This window comes from Jatropha curcas, chromosome 2, assembly GCF_041381405.1.
Source record: "Jatropha curcas cultivar XTBG-Jc1 chromosome 2, XTBG_Jcur_1.0, whole genome shotgun sequence".
NCBI classification, from domain to species: Eukaryota; Viridiplantae; Streptophyta; class Magnoliopsida; order Malpighiales; family Euphorbiaceae; genus Jatropha; species Jatropha curcas.
Window position 1 is genome coordinate 33,216,155 of NC_143152.1, and position 20,154 is coordinate 33,236,308.

Below are 20,154 nucleotides of genomic sequence, written 5' to 3' on the forward strand. Positions count from 1 at the left end.
AAGTTGTCAAAATATTAAATTTTATTTTTTTATAGTATTCTGAAACATAGAGTTTAAATTAGTTTTTAAATGTTAACTTATGTAACGTTTAACTTTTAATATTTTATAAAAAGTTATTCAAACAGTTAAATGCTACTGAAATAGCTAACAGTTAATTTTGCGGAATAGACTTGCAAACCCGTGTGGTCCAAAGAACTCGAACTTGAGATCTATTATTTCCAAGCAAGTAGAAAGATCAACCAGATCGTACCTGATTATCATGTTAGCTCATATATAATAAACACTAATTAACTAAAATATGATTCTCCATTTATATGTTTCTTCTCTAGAAATACAATTAAAATATTTGAGAAAAACAGAATGTGAAGAATCTTTGATGGAGTGTTATAATGTCATTATCATCAATAGGAACTATATATATACTCTTTTCTTTCCATGCAAATCGCAATTGTATATATAGTATGGGGTTTAGACTAGAAGTATCAGAATTCAAAAAATGAATCATTTTGACTGCAAAATGTTCTTTTTTTTATTTAGGTTTAACTATGAACCATAATTTTAGATTTTTTTTTTTTCTTTAATCAATTTGGTTTCAAAAGCTTTGTCCCATCCTGTGATTCGCAATTAGTGCCTTTTAGGCATAGGCAAATGTTAAACAACACAGAACAAAACAAATTTTATATATATATATAATTTAATCTGAATTTTTATGTATTTATACTTCAATTTGTATCACGTTCAGTAACAACTTTTAACGTAACGTTTAGTGTTCAGCGGCATAATATTTATTTTAACGTTTAGAATTTGAGGAAACGGATCATCAAACATTATTCCCTTTAACATTGATGAAACATTAATAAAATTACTGACAGCTGTTAAAACAATTAACTACTGATAAAATAATTAATTATGCCCAAAATATCTTTGTCTCGATCTTTTGAATCAATAAAATAAAATTATCATTATGTAATATTACAATTGAACTCTCTAGGATTAATGAGCCATGTTGTTTCCCAAGAAAATTCCATTTTAAGAAAAAATTTTCCCAAGAAAATTTTATGGATTAGTTCCCCACATTAATCCTACCTTAATTGTTTCCAAGAAAATTCCATTTTAAGAGATTTTTTAGATGATTCATGGTATAATCATAGGCAGAAATTTATATTTCTCGACATGAATATGTAGAATGGGAATCCTCTACATGGTATAAATAAAATGGACTAGTATCCTACGGAAATTAATTAATAGATTGTTCTACTTTATTATAAAGATACCATACGTATGTATAATGTATTAATATAATGACTCATGATGTACATACATAATTGTTGGTATGTATCGAAATAATTATCATGTATTAGTAATTAGATTGTTGCCTAAATAGTTTTCTTGTGCTTTTTTTGCACATGATGAACTATAAATTATCCAAATGGCCTTTTCACATCCATTGAATCTGCAATTAAGCATCAAATAAGGTTTGCAATGGCTAAGGTAAATCTCTTTTCAATATTTCTTTTTTTTTTTTATTCTTTTCTTTTGTTAGTATAATGAGGAGATATAATCTCTGTTCAGACCACAGATCGTAAAAGTTTTTTGCCAATTTCTTTTCAATCTTTAACGCCGAAGAAAGCCTAATAAATTAGTAGAACAACTGTATTTTAAAAGATCCCTTTTTGCTTTGGATTGAAAAATAATATGATTAATAACATTAATGGATTGTGATTTGGCAAATACTCAAATTAAGGAATATAATTTTTTTGCATGATCATCAAAATTCTATTTAATCTTTTGTTAAGATTTTTTTTTTTTTATTAAGTATGATAATTTTGACATCTTTACTTTGGCTTTAACAACTCGTTCCGATAGTTCGTTACATATCTGGTGATTTTCAACAGTTCATTCCATATCTGGTGATTTTCAGCATAGTTCTATTTGTCTTGTATTATTTATACTGATTTTAGGTTGATTAATGAAACTCTAATATATTATTTTCAGAAAAATTTGAAATCTTTTGATAAAAATATAAACTTAGTTAATCATTAAGGTGCTTAAATCTTCTAAATATGAAAACATTTTTGAAAAGTAACGAGTTAAGATACACACACAATGTAATCACTATCGTAGAAAAAAAATTAAAATATTAACTTTGGTTATGACAACTCGTTCCGACAATTCGTTCCGACAATTCGTTCCATATCTGATGATATTTAGTAGAGTTTTACTCGCGTCGTGTTATTTGCACTTATTTGAAGTAGATTAATAAAACCCTAATATATTATCTTCAATAAAATTTGAAACTTTTTAATAAAAAATATAAACCTAATTAATCGTTAAGGTGCTTAAATCTTCTAAACACGAAACTGTTCTAAACATAATGTAACCACTATTGCAAAATAAATTTTAAAATATTAATTTTGACTATGACAACTCGTTCCGATAATCTGTTTTATATTTGGCGATCTTTAGTAGAATTCTATATATTTTGTATTATTTCAAAATAGACTAACGAAACCCTAATATGAAAAAATTAAAAACCTTTTGATAAAAATATAAACCTAATTATCGTTAAGTGATTAAATCTTCTAAATATGAAACTATTCTTGAAATGTTAAGAGTTAAGATATACACACAATGTAATCACTATCATAGAATAAACTTTAAAATATTAATTTTAGCTGTGATAGCTCGTTCCGATAGTTCGTTCCATATCTAGTGTTCTTCAGCAAAGTTCTATCCGCCTTATGTTACTTGTACTGATTTAAAGTAGGTTAATGAAATCTTAATATATTAGTTTCAAAAAAAAATTTTGAAACCTTCTGATAAAAAACATAAACCTAATTAATCGTTAATGTGCAATCTTCTAAATATGAAAATGTTCTTGAAGTGCTATGAGTTAAGATGTAAATACACACAATGTAACAACAATCATAGAATAAACTTTAAAACATTAACTTGAAAGTACATAATATTAAATATGTGGTTTCAAACAACAATGTGGATATGATGTAAGAACACCACAATCTTGATGTAGCCATCAAGGTTTAGTTATTTAGACGCAACAAATATTTTAAAGGAACATTGGACAACAAACGAAATCAAAATGCACCAAATTTAACAATGTAAAACCCTTATGCAAATCTTCCTCCCTCGTCATTGAAAAAAGCATTAGACCAAGAAGTTTGATTCATGTTCTCCCCAAAAGGCATCATCATCTCTTCCCCACCAAACCCCATCTGTTCTTGTGGGTTCATCCAATCCATAATCCATGGCTGCCTTTGCATGGGATCTGCATTACTGTTCATCATCTCAAAATTATTATTCTGCAGCCTCTCAACCTGGCCATCGCTAGATCCAGCCAACGCAGATGGTGGTGGTGGTGGTAGTGGTGGTGGTGCAGTTGGAGCAGCCACTTGGGAAATGATACCATTAGGGTTCTTATTAGCTGTTTCAAACTTCTTGTAAATCTCCTTCAAGTACTGATCAATCAACCATCCAAGATCATTCAAATCCATCATGTTCAAGTTGCTAAGGTTAAGCTTTCCAGCTAATCCTTGAAACATGACTTGAGTCATCTCCAATTCGCGGTTATCTTTTCTTTGTTTCTTGAGCTGCTCACTGATTTTGGATATTCTTTGCCTTGTAAAGCTTTCTTGAGTCACCATTTTCTTGCTCTGCTCCATCTCAGGCATGTTCTTGAATTGAGAAAGAACTTGTTGGACCCCTGAAGGAGAGGGCCAAACTTCTGGCTGGGAATCATAAGGGCTATAAATGATTGCACAAGCATCAATCCCACAGAGAGTGCTTAGCTCACTCACCTTCTTCATTAAACCCTTCTTCCTTTTCTTATATGTTGCTTTTCTTGCAGAGTCATTAGTTATGAATGCAAGCTTCACTTTCTTTCTTGTCATGGTGTTTGGTTGCCAAGAAAGCTAACAAAGGTAAACAATATGGAATTTTGGGTGTTCTTTCCCCTTGAGTCTATGCTCTTTTTATAGTGTTTAAAGAGATAATCACATTAATTGCATAGGATTTCAAATTTGTTAATTCTTGGTTGGTGGTATTATTAATATTTTTTTTTAACATGATAATCAAATATTGGGAATTCCTTTTAATTATTTAATAAAATTTCTAATATGGTAATGTTTAAGCAAGACAAAAAATGAATTAAGGGGCAATATGGTCTAATTTGTGGTTCTTAGGGAGTGCTCTAATCAAATCAAATTGTAACTTACCATTTAATATAGGATATGATAAAATCGGGGGCTTGGTTGTCTAATTAATCATTTAGACGATATAAATTAGGTGAATTTTATTTAAAACAAGAAAAAAATTATGAGCTGGTAAGAATTTATATAAATTAGTTGATATTTTAAGTTACATATGTGATAGATATTAGCTTATTCAAAGAGGGATTTATTTATCTAGATCGGGTCCTTGAGATCACCCATAGATCAAATTAATAAAAATAATCTTTTTATTGAAACGAGAATATATCTGAAATAATATTAATTTTTATTTTTATTGGTTGGCGGTACGAATTCAGTCTAAGAAAGTATCTTTTATTTAGGGAATGAAATCCAACAGTGAAATTACCATAATATTTTGTATAATTAAAATGCTTCACTGTTGCTTATTAGACATTGAAGAGTTTTGTTTGTCTTTCTATTTTTGGCTAACCCTAATTGAATTCTATTTAAGGGGACAGAAATCCAAACCTATTGCCTTTTGGGTCAGTGAAAATGAAACATAACTTGGTAGCATGATCTGTTATTATTATTATTATTATTTTTTTTTTTTTTTTTTAGGACAAGATGAAGGCCCAAAAAAATATTTTGATTTTGGAAACATAACACATATTAAAGTCACTTTCCCATCATAATAAACTACTTTTTAATTGATAATAAGTTATAAATATTATGATTTTTCTTTTTTATTTTTCCTTCCAAAATTTATCCATAGAAGAGACATAGACATGAGCATTTATCAATCAATCCCCATTAAATATTTTTATGTAAGTCATAATATTAAATTGTCGATTAAATTGTAGAAAAATTTTAAAACAAGCTAATCTGCTTGTTGCCGCAAATGTATTATTCTATCATTTTTTTAATTTATTTATACATATAAATAAGTTATTTATAAACATAGTAAATTAGATAATAAAAGTGTTTAATTATATATAAATATCATATGTAATTAATGAAGAATATCAATTTGCATTATTTTTCATAAAATTAAATTAAAAACTTTGACATTTTAATTCAATTTATATATAAATATAATGATAAAATAAGTAATTTAAGCCGATATCACTCTTCTTGTGAATATTATTTCGGTAACGATTTTAATATTTATATAATTATAATTAATGATAGCCGCATCAGAAAATATTTAGATATTTCAATCTAAACTGTTTCTTTCTCAAAAGTTTCTTTTTTCCTTCTGCAGGCGGCCATTGGTGACTAAGAACTCATTGATGGTTCCCTTATTCTTCTTTATGGTTTTTTTTTAAGAAAATAATCTTCATATTTGTATATTTTGACAAAGTTTGGAGTTATTGCTATCTATATATTGGAGTTATTGTTGCTCTGATTTGCGCCGCTTAGACGGAAAGCATGAAATTCATATCTCGATGCAAATGTCAGTGCTCATCGATTTCTGCAATTTAAAGGTAATCACATTGGACTTTAAACGGTGACCATTAATAGTCACCAAGTGAAGCGAACAATGACCGATGGCAAATTTATTGTGCTCTGTATCAATTTGATAGGATATTTCAAAATAAAATTGTATTTTTTTTTCCTTTGTATATATAGTTTATTATTAAACTTCTTATAAAATTTTTTATACTCAATTGTAAATTTTTCTCAATCAAACACTAAAATAGTAAAAATTAAATAATTCAAATACCAATAGCATAATTTTCCTTAACTATTTTTTTAACTATCATAATTTATTTATTTAAAAGATCAAATGATTGAATATTATAAGAATAAAAAGTATAAACATTATCATATTTTTGTATCTTTTTTATTTTAATCTTTAGAAACAATTGGTGCATATTCATATGTGGCCATTGATTACAAAAATGAATCATGCCAATTTTTCAGTTTAACTATTTTTCTTTTTTAAAAAAAAAAATCATTGTTACATAATTTTTTTACTCATTTTATATATTTGTAATTTATTTTTTTACGAAATAAAAATTGTGAGCAACCACATACTATTTAAAGCATATCAATTATATTAAATGGACCTTCTGGCTTTTTTTTTTTTTTTTTAAATGGTAAAAGATTCACTAACTTACGATATTTGTGGACTCTAAACAAAATAGAATATAATGATTTTTTTTAAATGGTAAAAGATTCATTAACTTACAATATTTGTGAATTCTAATAACTAGAATATAATGCAAGGCATTAAATGTTAAAATATTTTTTATTTTATAAAAATATTAAGACTTCTAATTAAGTTTAAATATTTTTTTATTTTTTTATAATAATAATAATAATAATATACTAAGAATAGTTTTATCCATCTAATTATTTTTCTCTACTCTCACATTTATAAGGAATATAGGATTAATAATTGAGTTTTAAAAAAGTTTCTAATTATGTTTAAGATTCATAAATGAGTTAAAATAAAATTCCTAATTGAGTAAAAAAATAAATCGAAATAAATTGATTTTTTAAAATAATATAAATTGAGTTATTAAAATAAAATTTGTAATTGATAAAAAAGAATTATGGATCTATTGAAAATAAAAAATAATGACAAAGCAAGAACTCAATTTTGATTTTGGATTCTATTTTTTGTTTCTACTTAGGAGTGTCACTATTCAATCCAATCCATACTTAGAAGGCCCATTTGAGGCCCAATCCCTCTTAATTGGCAAGAGAGAGTATCAATAAACCCCAAATTTCAAAAGCAAAAACCCCTTTTTGAGTTCTAATTTTTCCCTGAAATTACGCTGAATCACAATCACATCTACCAGCTGCTTCGCCAAAAAATCGGAGGTTAGATTTCTTGATTTCATGGCATTGCTTTTCTTATTATATCCCATGCCAGTTTATATGAAGTGACTCATTTTCGTGGTCTGGATTTCTATCTTTCGTCCCATAAGCATCTATTCCCATTTCATTATTGAGAAATCATTAGCTGTTTGTAATTTTAAGTTTGGTTTATAAATTCATAATCTTTATTTGTGATTATACATTGTACGTTCTTTTTTTAATTATCTAAAACATCATTTGTTGGGTCTGCAGGAGAAGACAATGAAAGTCAAGCTTTTACGTATCCTTCATGCAATTTTAGTTTTTAATATGTTGTTTTGGTTTCTTAATTACTGAAAATTATGTTTTTTATTAGCTTTTAGGATTCCTCATGTGGGTTTAGCGACTGGTACAGTTACTGTGAGAGAATATCTCTTATGTTGATTTCAATGTTTAGATATGAATTTCAGTTCATGTGTTTGCAATTTAGCATTCCGAACTTTCCAAGGAAACAGTTTTCTCTTGACCAATCTTCTTTCCGACTGTTCGCCATGGCTTCTAACTAGAGTATATCTTCTTTATCTTTTGTCTATCTGTTTTGTTTCATAAATTGTGAATTGGGAATTAAACATCTGGTGCAGGGTTTAATGTGTGAACTTAGACTTGTATGCTTTTTTAAGTTTGGGCTAGATGATGCTTCTCATATGTTGAAGAATTTCAGACTTTGCCCTCTAGCTTCCAATCTGTTTTGTCTTGCTTATCTCTCACTATGGATATTGAAATAATTTGGGGATGTATTTTCTTTATTTTGGTGGTGAATCATAGGTGGCATGCTGTCGCTTCGTGGACGTGGGATGCTCAAGATGAAACATGTGGGATCTGTAGGATGGCTTTTGATGGCTGTTGTCCTGATTGTAAACTCCCTGGAGATGATTGTCCATTAAGTAAGTTGCTGCTTCACTTACTTGACACCTCCCTAACCATTTCCTATTATTTCCCATTTGCACAATACTTCTCCTGTCGTGAATGTTCTTAATTGTTATGAGGAGTTTCTTAAATTTTATTTCTGCATCTGTCTATGATTTAGAAATGTGCTACTGCTATGCTGTCTGAGTCCATCTTATGTCCTTTTTTTTTCTATTTAACTTTTCATACATGAACTATTATTTGTACTTCGCTTGTGTCAAGCAATATCTCAGGACTTGAAAAGTAATTTTAGGTATATTGAAGAGTCTGTAGGTCTAACTAAGTATTCTGCTTAAATTGATATCTTTACGCCCTTAAAATACTTCTATTTGACTTCAAGCACTTGAATCAAACAAGAACCACTTAAGTGGTTTTGAAGCATGTTGTCCATCATTGCCCTACAACATGGTGTTTCCATTCAGCTACTGGTAATATGGATATTGGTGTGACTGGCAGGTTCACATGATTAAGTTGATGAGTTATGTAGTTAGCTGTTGGCTGCCATTGTTTCTTTTGTGAACAGACACGTGGGACACATTTTTGTTAGGTATTAGGTAATGAAGAGGAGGGAATTCATTGAGATTTCAGATCTTGGATTTGAAATTTTTGACAATTACTCGAGAAGAAGTGACAAATAAGATTGTTGACATACTAACCTGGTGTAGAGACCTTGTCATATTTAGAATGCATCAACATCGGGGAAGCCTATTCTGTTCCTTTGTGTGAAAGACCTAAGTATAGACGAGAAAAAATTATTGAAACATATTTCTTAATTTTAGTCTCACCTTCAGAAATTGAATGTTTTGTTGCTTATATGTGTACTCTCTCTTTTTTTTTTTTTTTTTTTTTTTTTTTTTTTTTTTTTTTTATTTGAAAAAAAAAAAATTTTTTTCTTTGAAGCTGCTATGAGATTATACCAATTTTTGGTTAAGTGCTTGTACACATTTCGTGTTTTACCAAAATTATTCATAATACAATCGTTCCAGCAGCAGCAAGTTACAGTTTGTTAAATCATCTAATTTAAACATGAATTACTCAAATGTCAAATGTGCGTGTGAATGTGTTGAAAGTTGGGTAGGGAAAGATTGTTGTCTCAATTATCCATAGATTTTTGTATGTTTGAAGATGAAATCACCAGAATGCACTGTTTTTTGGCCCTTCTGTGGGCAAGATAATGTTACATCAATTTCTATTTTTGGGTTTTCTGTTTACTTAATGTGGTGTAGTTCTGTGATCAAGAATCAAATTCTTGGGTTAGGTGGTCTACTTCTCAATTAGTCGGTGAGATAAACTTCTCTTTGCTTTCTGTATTCTGATGGTGTGGTTACATATTGAGTAGGAAATATCAGGTGAAATTGGTACTTGAACTAATGACGATCATTAATCATTTTCCTCTTGACATTTTTTTGTAGTTTGGGGTGTATGCAACCATGCCTTTCATCTTCACTGCATCTTGAAATGGGTGAATTCACAGACTTCTCAAGCACATTGTCCCATGTGCCGTAGAGAGTGGCAGTTTAAAGGATGAAGAAGTCGAATTGGATTCTAAAAAATGTCACTTTTCCCCCTTTCTTTTTCTTTGCCAAACGTGTTTTCTGTTGTATGATGGCATTTTCTGGAGGAGTTCTTTCTAACAATTTTGTAATATACTATGTGAATCCTTATCCTTTCTGGATGTAGACAGCTTGTTAATTAGAAAAAACATTATCTTTTTATCACCTGTCATTTTCAGGCTATTTGAAATACTATCACATGGTGCTACAAGAACAACCATGTGCAGGACAAAACTAGGACCAGCCAGTTTTGCTTTCAAACATTAGTTACGAGGGGCAAGCAATTTTGTTATGCCAACTGATTAAAGTAAATTAATAATATCAATCAGGTATTGAAATTGAAGAGTGAAAAGTCTTGAATTCGAATTTTTTTTATTACATTAGTTCGATGAACTCAAGAGAAAGCTATCTCCAATATGTAACTGCAATATTATTTCGGCTTATCATATCTTTCAACAAATAAAAAGAAAAAAGTAGATCAATAATAGCGTAGGCCAATTTTAGTTGGTTGATAAAAATATACCCATTGGATTTGGCTTTAACGAGAATAAAGTTGTTTATAAACAGGGATGCATAGCATCTTCCTCAGTTGTTTTGTTCTGCTTTTATGCAAAGCTAACTTTCTATGCAACTGGAAAAAAAATATTCGAGCTATGTATGTATTCAGAATCCTCAGGGGATATGCTGTTTTTGCTTCATAATAATAATGAACAATCAAGAAGATAAATAGGTAGACAATAATTATACAATCACATTTAAAATTAAAACAAATTTCAAGTTCAAAGATAAACTAAAATGATAATTGACAAGCCATTGTTTCTACTCACAAACCCAACTCAATGGCTAATTTTTTTTTAACTACAGAAAATTAAAAAATGAAATGGAAATCTTCATAGAAGACAAACACGTAAACACACACACACAATTAGAATGATACATCTGACTTCACCAAAACAGACCCCTCCATCAAATCAAATGGTTATGTAGCTTTCCACCTGTCCAGAAAATAAAAATATAATACGTTTAGGAATAAAACATAACTTTCTTATTAAGAATATAATAATTCATCGTAATCTTATCTTAGACTACAAAAACAAGTGCAGGTCATATCATTGAGGACCCTCCTTGTCTATCAGGTAATAAAAGCAATTCTTGGTGATGCATCATTTTCATTTTCATTTTCATTTCCATTTTCAATCATGAAAGCACATGCCACAGACTTTTTTAGAAACGAAACAATAATTTGATTCATTTATGTGTATAATTGGATGCAAAAGATTTGTTAACAAAAAAGATAATTGTCATAAAATTACCATTCAAAACATAGATACTTAATTACAAAGTAAATAAAACATAATAGATTACGATTGATCAAACAAATTTTTTTGCAGAAAATAATAATCACATGTCAGTTTTTGAGTATGATAAATAAGTAATTATGAATTTCTCAGTTGGTAAATAATTATATAAAAAAAGAGAGAGACAGAAGCTTACCGTAGATGGAAGATCACTTGGTGATTGCATAGACAGCATAGATAATCCCAGGAATATATCCCAAAATGGTCAGAAGCAAACAGATCCAAAACTCCGCCTGCAAAAATTTTTTCCAATATTATTACAACACAATTATACATAATTCACAAACAAGGAATTAAAACCAAAGACACCCTTTTCTTGTTCTTGCTTTTGGGCTGTCTAGTCTCCAAGAAAAATATGAGCAGAGGAAACCAAAAGGCAAAAATACATAACGGAAATTCAAGAAACTGAAGTACTACGTACCTTGCAACCAAACTTAAGGAAGACGCCAAGAGGAGGCAAGATAACAGCCAAGAGGATATCTATGCAAGTAGCTGTGCCTTCACTTGGCATTTTTCTTTCTTTATCTTGCTTTCTTGAATTGGATTCAAAGAGAATTGGGTGTGTTTGATTGTGTTGAGCAACTGCTTTTTTGCCTGCTGGACTGTGAGACGAAACTTATCCTCAGTCGGTATATATATAGGCTTTCTAGTCGAATGTCCACGTGGAAGACTGTTATTTGGCTGTTTGTGTTCACACGTAAACACGTACATATACGCGCTTTCTTTTTCCTTTCAGTGTTCCTTGGTTTCCTTAGCACGAGAATTGGGAAGGGAAAGGAAAGGAAAAAAAAGAAAAAAAAACCTTTGCTTACGATGGAAAGAAAGAAACGTCATGTGATGTGTGTCCTATGTACAGCTATGTTGTGGTTAATTTGCATGAACGTGCCACGTGCTCCTTCCCACGTGTTTTTGTTCTTCTTCTTTCTTCTCTTTTCTTCTTTCCACTTGGTTTTCAAATTTTCAAATTTGAAAGTAGACTAGACCAACATCCCATTTTCAGAAATACCCCCAACTTCTTGAACTTCTTTTTATATAGTGAAATTATATTTACATTTAGCAAGTGACAAAATTTTGTTTAATAAATTATTAATTAGTATATCTATTTTTAAAAAATTAAAAATTTTAAAACTTTGTTAAGTTTATAAAAATTTTAACAAACCCAGAAGAAAGTTTACCTTTTTTTTTTTAATATTAGAATTTTTCACTTGAAAATATTCTTTGATAAAATATATAAGTAATCGTAGTATTAATTGGTTATTTAATTGATTTTGATGATAAAATAATTATTTTACATATTTTTATATCTAATAAAATTTTGGAATGTTTTACAAATATTAATTAAAATATTAATATTTCTTAGAATAATTATCTCATATCGCTTAATCATTTAAATGAAAAAATATATTTTAGTGAATATCTAGTACTTAAATATTAATAGAAAATATTTGATGATGTTGTATAATATTTTAATTAAAACACTATTTTTCTGTTAAAGTAGAATTTCACTAAAAAAATATTTAAAAATCTCAAAATTAAGCGAGCAAAATTGGCAGGGTGTTGATTGCCTTGTATCCCACCACCTAATGATTTCAAATTATTGCACGTAATAATTTTTTTCTTTTTTTTTTATAATTCATAATATTTTATATCAGTTTCTAAAAATATTAAAATATTATATATTTTTTTATAATTTGTAAAGGGAAAAATTATTAAAATAGATATATATTCAAAATAATATTATGAATTCTATAATAAAATTTTCCTCTAAACTTATCAAATTGGTCAAACTATTAGAACTCTATGTTATATTTTTCTTCGATCCAAGTAAATCCGTAGTTGTTGGAAAATTGACTCGATTGCTCATTCTGACTGGATTGTCAAGTAAATCTACGGTTCGTAGGTTGTCAAGTGTATGGGCACACGGTATCCATGTGAAGTAAACCGTGCTCGAGAAGAATCTCTTAACGGTCCAAAAGCGTATCAAAGATGTTAAACGTAACCGTCCTCTACAGTCCCACGTGTGACATGTTATGCCACGTGTGCCAGCTAAATTAGAACATTTGATTAGCTGGTGGAATTTCTTTTGTCCAATCCAATCTCTAAAGTGTTTTTGATCAAAAGGTTTTTAATAAAAAGAAAAGAAATACTATTCAATTTTGGCTAAAACGAATTTAATTTGCATTTGAATTGCAACTAAAATTGAATTGAATTATTTATAATATTTAAAAAATCGCTGTTAGATATTTTTTCAATTTGATATGAGTAGATATAAATTTTAGAAATAAAATGACATAGTCGATTTAATTAAATCACATAGATAAAAGATGAATAATAAATAAAATATATATTTAATTTTTCAAGGCCCCTTGGTATGTTCCTCTACGGCCTTTCACCATTAAATTTAATTCTTAGACATTTTTAATCGACAATTTAGGTGAAATAGAAAGGCAAGGAACGTGGGCATGTTATCAATTGGCTTAAAACTAGGTATGTTTGGCCATACCCATCATTATTATATGTAGACATAGTTGTACCACTAAATAAGTTATTAGATGTCATAAATTATTGATACTTGCAACCCTTCGGAAACAAAGAGATTGGTCTGGAATTTCTATTGTGGAAGATTGAATTCATAACTTAAAGTATGACGATTACGGAGTAAGTGCTCTTTACTCGGCATCCATTCAGGTTATCATAAATTATACTATATGTATGATTAAGGGACTCAAGGCAAACATAACTTTTAGTCCTCTTTGAATATAATTATATTAGACCTCGCTTTGATGCATAATTAATTAATGCAATTTTAATTTTTAAGGTGACAACTAATCCGAATAGTAAAAAAAGTCAAAAATTATTTTTAAAAAAATAAAAAAAACTGACAAATTTAATAGAATAGAGTGAGTCACCAAAAACGAGTATTTGCTTATCCATTTCATAAAGGACCATTATTGTGATTAGTGGCAAATTAAATGACCCCTCATGGAGCGGCGACCGACGCTACAACAACGGTTTTAGGCGTCTTCAATTTGTCTGGGTATAGGTCTATGGAGTATTTTTAACTTCATCCCTTGTTAAATCTGCTTCAAATAATAAAAACTTTCAATTATTTTTTAATAATTAATAAAATTATTTATATTAATTAATAATATGAAAAATATTAAGTTTTAAGTTGCTGAGTTCACGTTAGTAATAATAATATTATTAGATATTTCAATTTTTTTCATAATATTAAATATGATGATCCTTATTTTAAAAAATAGTTTATTTTAAAATATTTTATTATATTTATGTTATTAAATAGTAATTTTTTTCACATTTTTCCTTTATACGACTAATAATTATTATTTTAATTTAAAAATTAATATTAAATTAAACGTAATATGATAAACTTACTTCATTAATTTATTATAACTTTGAAAAATATAATGATTTTGTTAAAGAACTGTGATAAATATTATGAAAATAATAAATATTATTTTAACTAATAAAATTTTTCAGTTTTAATTTAATAATATAAATGTAATCCAGTTTTTTCAACAACTAACTAAATAATTAATGATATCATTAATATGATTTCAAATAATAAAAATTGATTTACTAATAAAAATTCAAATATTATTTAATAATACAAAACAAATAAATTTTATTATGCTAAGTTGATAGGGAAAATTGTGTGTTATTTTCTATTTTTTATTTTAATTTACAAATTAATTTAATGTTAATATCAATTTTACTAATAATGTTCTTTATTTTTATTTTTATAAGTTAAATAATTATTTAAGAATATGATTAATATTAGTTCAAATAATAGAACTTTTCGTCCGAAGCCCATCGCAAACGTCATGCGTGACGATCAGTTTGCAACGATAGATTAATCCAAATATTAAGTTAATTTATCACATTCAAACTCAATTGCTAAAAAAACAATAGGTAAAAAAAAAAATTTATAAAGAGTTCCTTTTCTTCTTTGAGGAATATATTTTAAACAGTTAAAATATAATTTTTAAATTCATATATAATAATAAATTTTCATTAATATTTGCTTTTATATTCCCTAATTTTTGAATTTTTGAATTTTTTTTTTTTTTTTTTTTTTTTTTTTTTTTTTTGTGGGCGTCGAACGACAACGTGAAGACTAACATTCGGGTCGCTTATTGTGGTGCTAGTTAAGTAAGATCATCCGGTTATAAACAAACCAACGAAATTGACCTGTAAATTTCAGATTCAAATCAACTAAAACAAAAATAAGCCAGTACCAGACAATCAAAGATCAAGAAATACAAACCGGATCGGAAGAAAACAGCTGACGACGGAGATGATCAAGAAACAGAGGTTTAAGGAGAGGGACGAATAGTCGGAAACCTATGGCATGGGTGGAGTAGGGAAGATAATAACAACAACAATTAAAAAATAATTAAATTTTACATAATTAATTTATCTTCCCCGCTCACCCATCCCAGAACCTTCCGAAAATCCTGAACTCCCTCTCCGTTTCCTCTAATGGCGACCTCACAATATGACTCCGTTTCCTCTAATGACTCGGTTGGGCTGTAAATGAAAGTTTCAGAGATTGGCTTCATTTATATCGTGCTGTCAGCTATCAAACCCTAATTACTTTTAGATATTCACCATTGGATGAAAGCTTGTTTGATGATCTTGGCCCTTCATCTCCTTGTTTTGATTTTTGCGACAAAGACTTTTAACCTAATAATGACCCTTTGGTTCGGTCAGCTTCTTGGAAATTTCCTTACTGGACAGTCGCGTTAATTGTATGTTTCCCTATTGGGCTTAGCCCATTTCTAAAATTCAACTTGGATTGGACTGGACTGGTCCGGTCCAATAATACATATCAGATGCTTCACAGGTAGGCTCTTCACCTTATCTTATCCAAAATGGATATTATCTTCTTTCACCAAAAAAAAAAAATATATATATATATATATATATATTTTTTTAATCTTTCTTATATCATTTTCAGTCTTTAGTTTGTTTTCTAAATCAGGACAGTTTTAGTTTGGGGACCATAGTATTGAATCATGGATATGATACATTGTATTTTGATATTCAGAAAAAATAAACTATAAAAAAGAAAAAAGAAAAAAAAAACTTGCTGAATTTTTTTCCATAGATAAGGTTTTTTGTTTTTATTTTGTTGGTTTTTGAATTAAAACACTACATCTACTAATTGTACCGTTGGGTAAATGATATTAGTACCAGCATTTAGAGGTTTGGTTACCGTTTGTAAATAATTACTTAAAATTTTTTAAAATCATTTTACATTTAATAACTCATCAAACATAATTACTTTTAACAAAAACTTCCGCTTTTAACGACCAGTATATCTGTCGATCAGATACGATATAGTTGGCTTTCTCACGTCTTGTAGAAGATACTAAGACTAAAAGCTGAGAAATAGTGTAGGAAGGACCATATTGGAAAAAAAAGCTGATCTGATTGTAATCCTTAGTTTCTACGAGTGGATAAATGTTGCTTTGACTGTGATGTGCCGTGGCAGCTGAGACCTCATTTAAGGCGACAACATTTATGAGAAACAAGAAATACATTATCTAACTCATAAATATTATCTGGACCGTGTCGGTTGGGACCATCTGCTTATCTATAATAAATAATTAGTTAATGGTATACTGGATTAATGATATGGGAGAGCCTTCAAATTAGCAGTTCTCTTCTTAGAGGAATCATATGTTCTTAGCTAGATTGTTAGGTTTGAGTTTTCCATATTTGCAGGGACCAACTTTTATGGATTTGATGTTGTAATACAGTTTTGGGATAGTCCTTGTACAGAAATTTCTTCCTGCTTATTTGCAGGGCTTCTGTTTCAGTTTTGTTAAAAAGAAAATTTCAGATTTGATCATGAATTGTTCTGTTCTGACTAGGTATATATCTTTTTCTTGTTTTTCCTATAAATGTAAATAAGAGACTAAGGAGACAAAAGCCATACATATATATATATATATATATATATATATGGCTTTTAGTTAAGTAGTGCAGAACTGCAGACAGAGACGGGCAAAATTAATCACTTATGTAGAAAAGGTATGGGCAAACCTGCCAAGTTACCATAGGATTTAACAAACCCCTCAAAACTCCAATTTAGCTGTTCAGTGTTTTTTTAAATTTGGCTTGACGCTTTATCTTTGTGATATTCAGATGAAATCCTTCTAAAAACGGTGAATCCAAATTTAAACTTTCAATCTTGCAGTTTCAGGGTGGGGGAGGTATTTGCTATTTGGCTATCTAATGTTAGGCTTCTAAATTTTGTTTCTTCAAGCATATAATATCGTCATTTTACAGGTGCTATAATGTTTCGCACGCTCATTGTTTTTGCTTTCAAGAAAAGTATATATATATTTTACTCATTTTATAATATTTCTCTGCCATTTTTTCTCATCACCCATTTGAATTTCTTAATTATTTAATTACTTCTTCTAATAAATTAATTGTTCTTTTCTTCGCAAACGTTATGGGCAGAGAGCAAATATATATTTCTTTTTGCAGCATTCACACACAATCATCTGCAGGCTAGATTTCTCAACATTAATTATAATTATAAATTAAGTTTAGGATTATGTCTTTATATATATATAATTTTAAAAAATCAGCCAATATAATTTTTTTTAAAAAAAACTTTGTGACATTAATCAATATCAATTTAATCAATAAATGACTGGTTATTCTTTTTTTTTTATTATTATTCATTGGGAGTTTCAACGGGTCATAATAACATAGCGGGCTATAAAAAATGAGGTAATTCTCCTCTTAGCTCATTAAATTGGTAAAAATTTTTATGGTCAAGATAATTAAATCTCAAAACCTATCACCTTTCACATAAATAAAAAGACCAATCAGATTACATCCGATTACTTTTAATTATGGATAATACAGTATAATGTGAATAGAATGTCCGTACAATGATCACGGATAAATGGAAGGGTAAATGGAGGCCGGGTTGCATGGAGAACTGCATATTCTATCCGTGTATATGATGAGCATGCAAATATTTTAACATGAAATTAACAGTACAAATATATTTATTTATTTGTGTTAAAAGAAAAGATAACTAACAGTGCATGTTGGATGGGGGAAGTGGGTCACGTGCAAATTGCAGAGAAACAGAGACCAAATGGTGAGGCTCCGAAGCCAAGAAAATGGAGGAGTTGGAGAGAGAAACTCAGCTCTAAGCTCTAACAATGCAGAAAGGATAATTAAAGGTCTCTCTCTCTCTCTCTCTCTCTCTCTCTGTCTACTAATTTATTTATATTATCTTCCCAGACTTCTGCAACAGACAGACACTGTTAATTTTTATAAGGAAACTAATTTTCTTCACAGTGGTGTTTGTTTATGGCTTTATGCACAGGTTTCAGTTTACTATCAGCACTGCAGTCCAGTCGTATTCTTTTCTGTTTTATAAGGAAATTAAATAATAATAACAATAGGGTGTAAAGTGTCAGAACTGCAATGGCGGCTGAGGAGTGAGGCTGTTCTTTGATTCTTGAATTGAATGTTGTGAGTCGTAGGTTTTGGACAACCAAGCACAAGAAAATGGAGCCGCAGGTTACCCTAATTTATGCAACTTCAGACAACAGCTATACTCCCAGTCTAGTCTAGGTATATTCTTTCAACTTTACTTGCTAATCATTGTTAACAACTGTAATAACTGTTTACTTCTGTTTACACGGTGGTTTAAATTAGGAGTGTTGGGATTATTTATTAATTGAATCCTAATTAATAAATTGGGATGCATATCTGATGTATAATAACCAAATAAATTCTTTAAATTACCTAATACAAATTCTTTTTTTTTATTATTTTTATTAATAAAGAGAATTTGTATGCCTTTTGAAAAGCAATTAGTGAACTAATTGGGACCAGTGTTGTGTGGTGGACTCGAGCTGAGGAGAAAAAGAAAAAACGTATCAACGAGTTGGGAATGGACAAAACACTAATTTACAAACTCTGGTCACGTGAGAATCATACCTGCACGTGAATTCCATACTATTCCCCTCTTTCTTTTCTGTTCCGAATTTATGTGAGGTCAATTTTAACTCCTTTAAAATTTTCCTTAAAATCATATCTCCTTTAACAGTTCATGCACCAAACAGAAAAAGATAGACAAAACAAACATGGGTCCACTTCGACAGTACCAAATCCCTTATTGGTTCAATAATGATCCACGTGTCCAAAACCCATTTCATCTTGTCTTTTACGCCTTTAACCATGAACATAGCCTCTCGTGTCATCTTGCAGTAAAGTTCATTTGTAAATATAAATTAAATGTATAAAACGTGTAAATATAAATTAAAAGTATAGCCTCCTTTGTTGAATATATATATATAATTTAGTTTTGCTCAACCCCACATAAGTGAAAAGAGCATGTAAGGGCGGTGGATTAGCTATAAAAAGAAGCCAAAGTTTAGATTTTTAAACACACCAAAAATACTTGAATGTGTTTTATATTAGGGATTTAGAGTAAGTCTTTTGGATATAAAATATTTGGGATGTTTTGAGGGTATCGGGTAGAAAAATATTTTGTAAGAATGCATATCACCAGCAAGATATGGCTCAGCTGACAACGCATATTGTACATATGTAGAAAAAGTTTTAAGATTCGATCTTCACTAAACGCATCTGCAGGAAAGGACGGGAAGCCTTAATTTTGAATAAGTCCCGAGCCGGATTAGACAGTCCCTGATGTTGGAGTCCGAACACCGATATTTTGCACAAAAAAAAGAGTGCATATTATTCTTAATATGTGTATTGTGTGTATCTCTATTTCAACTAATGAGAAAAATATAAAGAAACAACATTAAGTTGACTTAGAAATACTATAACCAAAAAATAATTAGATTCAGGCTATAAATGCTATTTTGTATAATGTCCTGTAGTATAGCATATAAATTACCCTTTATAGATTAAAGTAGTGTTTTATGAATAGTTAACCTTTATAATGTTTAGCTCTTAACGTTTTATGAAAAGTTACTCAAACAACTACTAACTATTCAAACAATTAAATACTACTAAGACAATAAATTACTAATAAAACAACTAATTTTACCAAATAGACTCTAAAACTCATTTATTCTTTCAATTTATGAATGTAACTATCAAACCCACCTTGTATGGACTCTAATTGCAATCTGTTAATCACCATGGCAATTTTTGTTCCTCTTACTATGCATAAGCAAGGAATCAAATCAAGTCAATAGTCAAATAGTACCTAGCACTAGAAAAAGGTAGAAAAAGACCCAAAAAGCCTTTACT

At 29.2% G+C, this 20,154-nt stretch overlaps 3 protein-coding genes and 2 long non-coding RNA genes across 5 annotated transcripts; 3 read left to right on the plus strand and 2 right to left on the minus strand.

The window, feature by feature from the left end:
- Window positions 1-2,933: 2,933 nt before the first annotated feature.
- Window positions 2,934-3,943, minus strand: LOC105647371 (agamous-like MADS-box protein AGL80). Its single transcript, XM_012233427.3, has one exon. The coding sequence runs from the start codon at window positions 3,906-3,908 to the stop codon at window positions 3,129-3,131; it is 780 nt and encodes a 259-aa protein (XP_012088817.1). The 5' UTR covers window positions 3,909-3,943; the 3' UTR covers window positions 2,934-3,128.
- Window positions 3,944-6,863: 2,920 nt separating this feature from the next.
- LOC149498674 (uncharacterized) lies at window positions 6,864-7,811 on the plus strand. The gene is made up of 3 exons (XR_016319581.1): window positions 6,864-7,016; window positions 7,266-7,293; window positions 7,561-7,811. It is a non-coding gene; the product is annotated as an uncharacterized LOC149498674 (long non-coding RNA).
- Window positions 7,812-7,817: 6 nt separating this feature from the next.
- On the plus strand, window positions 7,818-9,676 carry LOC105647805 (anaphase-promoting complex subunit 11 RING-H2 finger protein). Its single transcript, XM_037639193.2, has 2 exons — window positions 7,818-7,936; window positions 9,371-9,676. The coding sequence occupies exons 1-2, from the start codon at window positions 7,879-7,881 to the stop codon at window positions 9,484-9,486; spliced, it is 174 nt and encodes a 57-aa protein (XP_037495121.2). The 5' UTR covers window positions 7,818-7,878; the 3' UTR covers window positions 9,487-9,676.
- Window positions 9,677-10,242: 566 nt separating this feature from the next.
- LOC105647370 (hydrophobic protein LTI6B) lies at window positions 10,243-11,487 on the minus strand. Its single transcript, XM_012233426.4, has 3 exons — window positions 11,291-11,487; window positions 11,006-11,102; window positions 10,243-10,506 (listed from the first exon to the last, which is right to left on the minus strand). Exons 1-2 carry the CDS (start codon window positions 11,378-11,380, stop codon window positions 11,019-11,021), a joined length of 174 nt encoding a protein of 57 aa, XP_012088816.1. The 5' UTR covers window positions 11,381-11,487; the 3' UTR covers window positions 10,243-10,506; window positions 11,006-11,018.
- Window positions 11,488-17,879: 6,392 nt separating this feature from the next.
- LOC110010900 (uncharacterized) lies at window positions 17,880-18,698 on the plus strand. The gene is made up of 2 exons (XR_002285959.3): window positions 17,880-18,104; window positions 18,251-18,698. It is a non-coding gene; the product is annotated as an uncharacterized LOC110010900 (long non-coding RNA).
- Window positions 18,699-20,154: the final 1,456 nt, after the last annotated feature.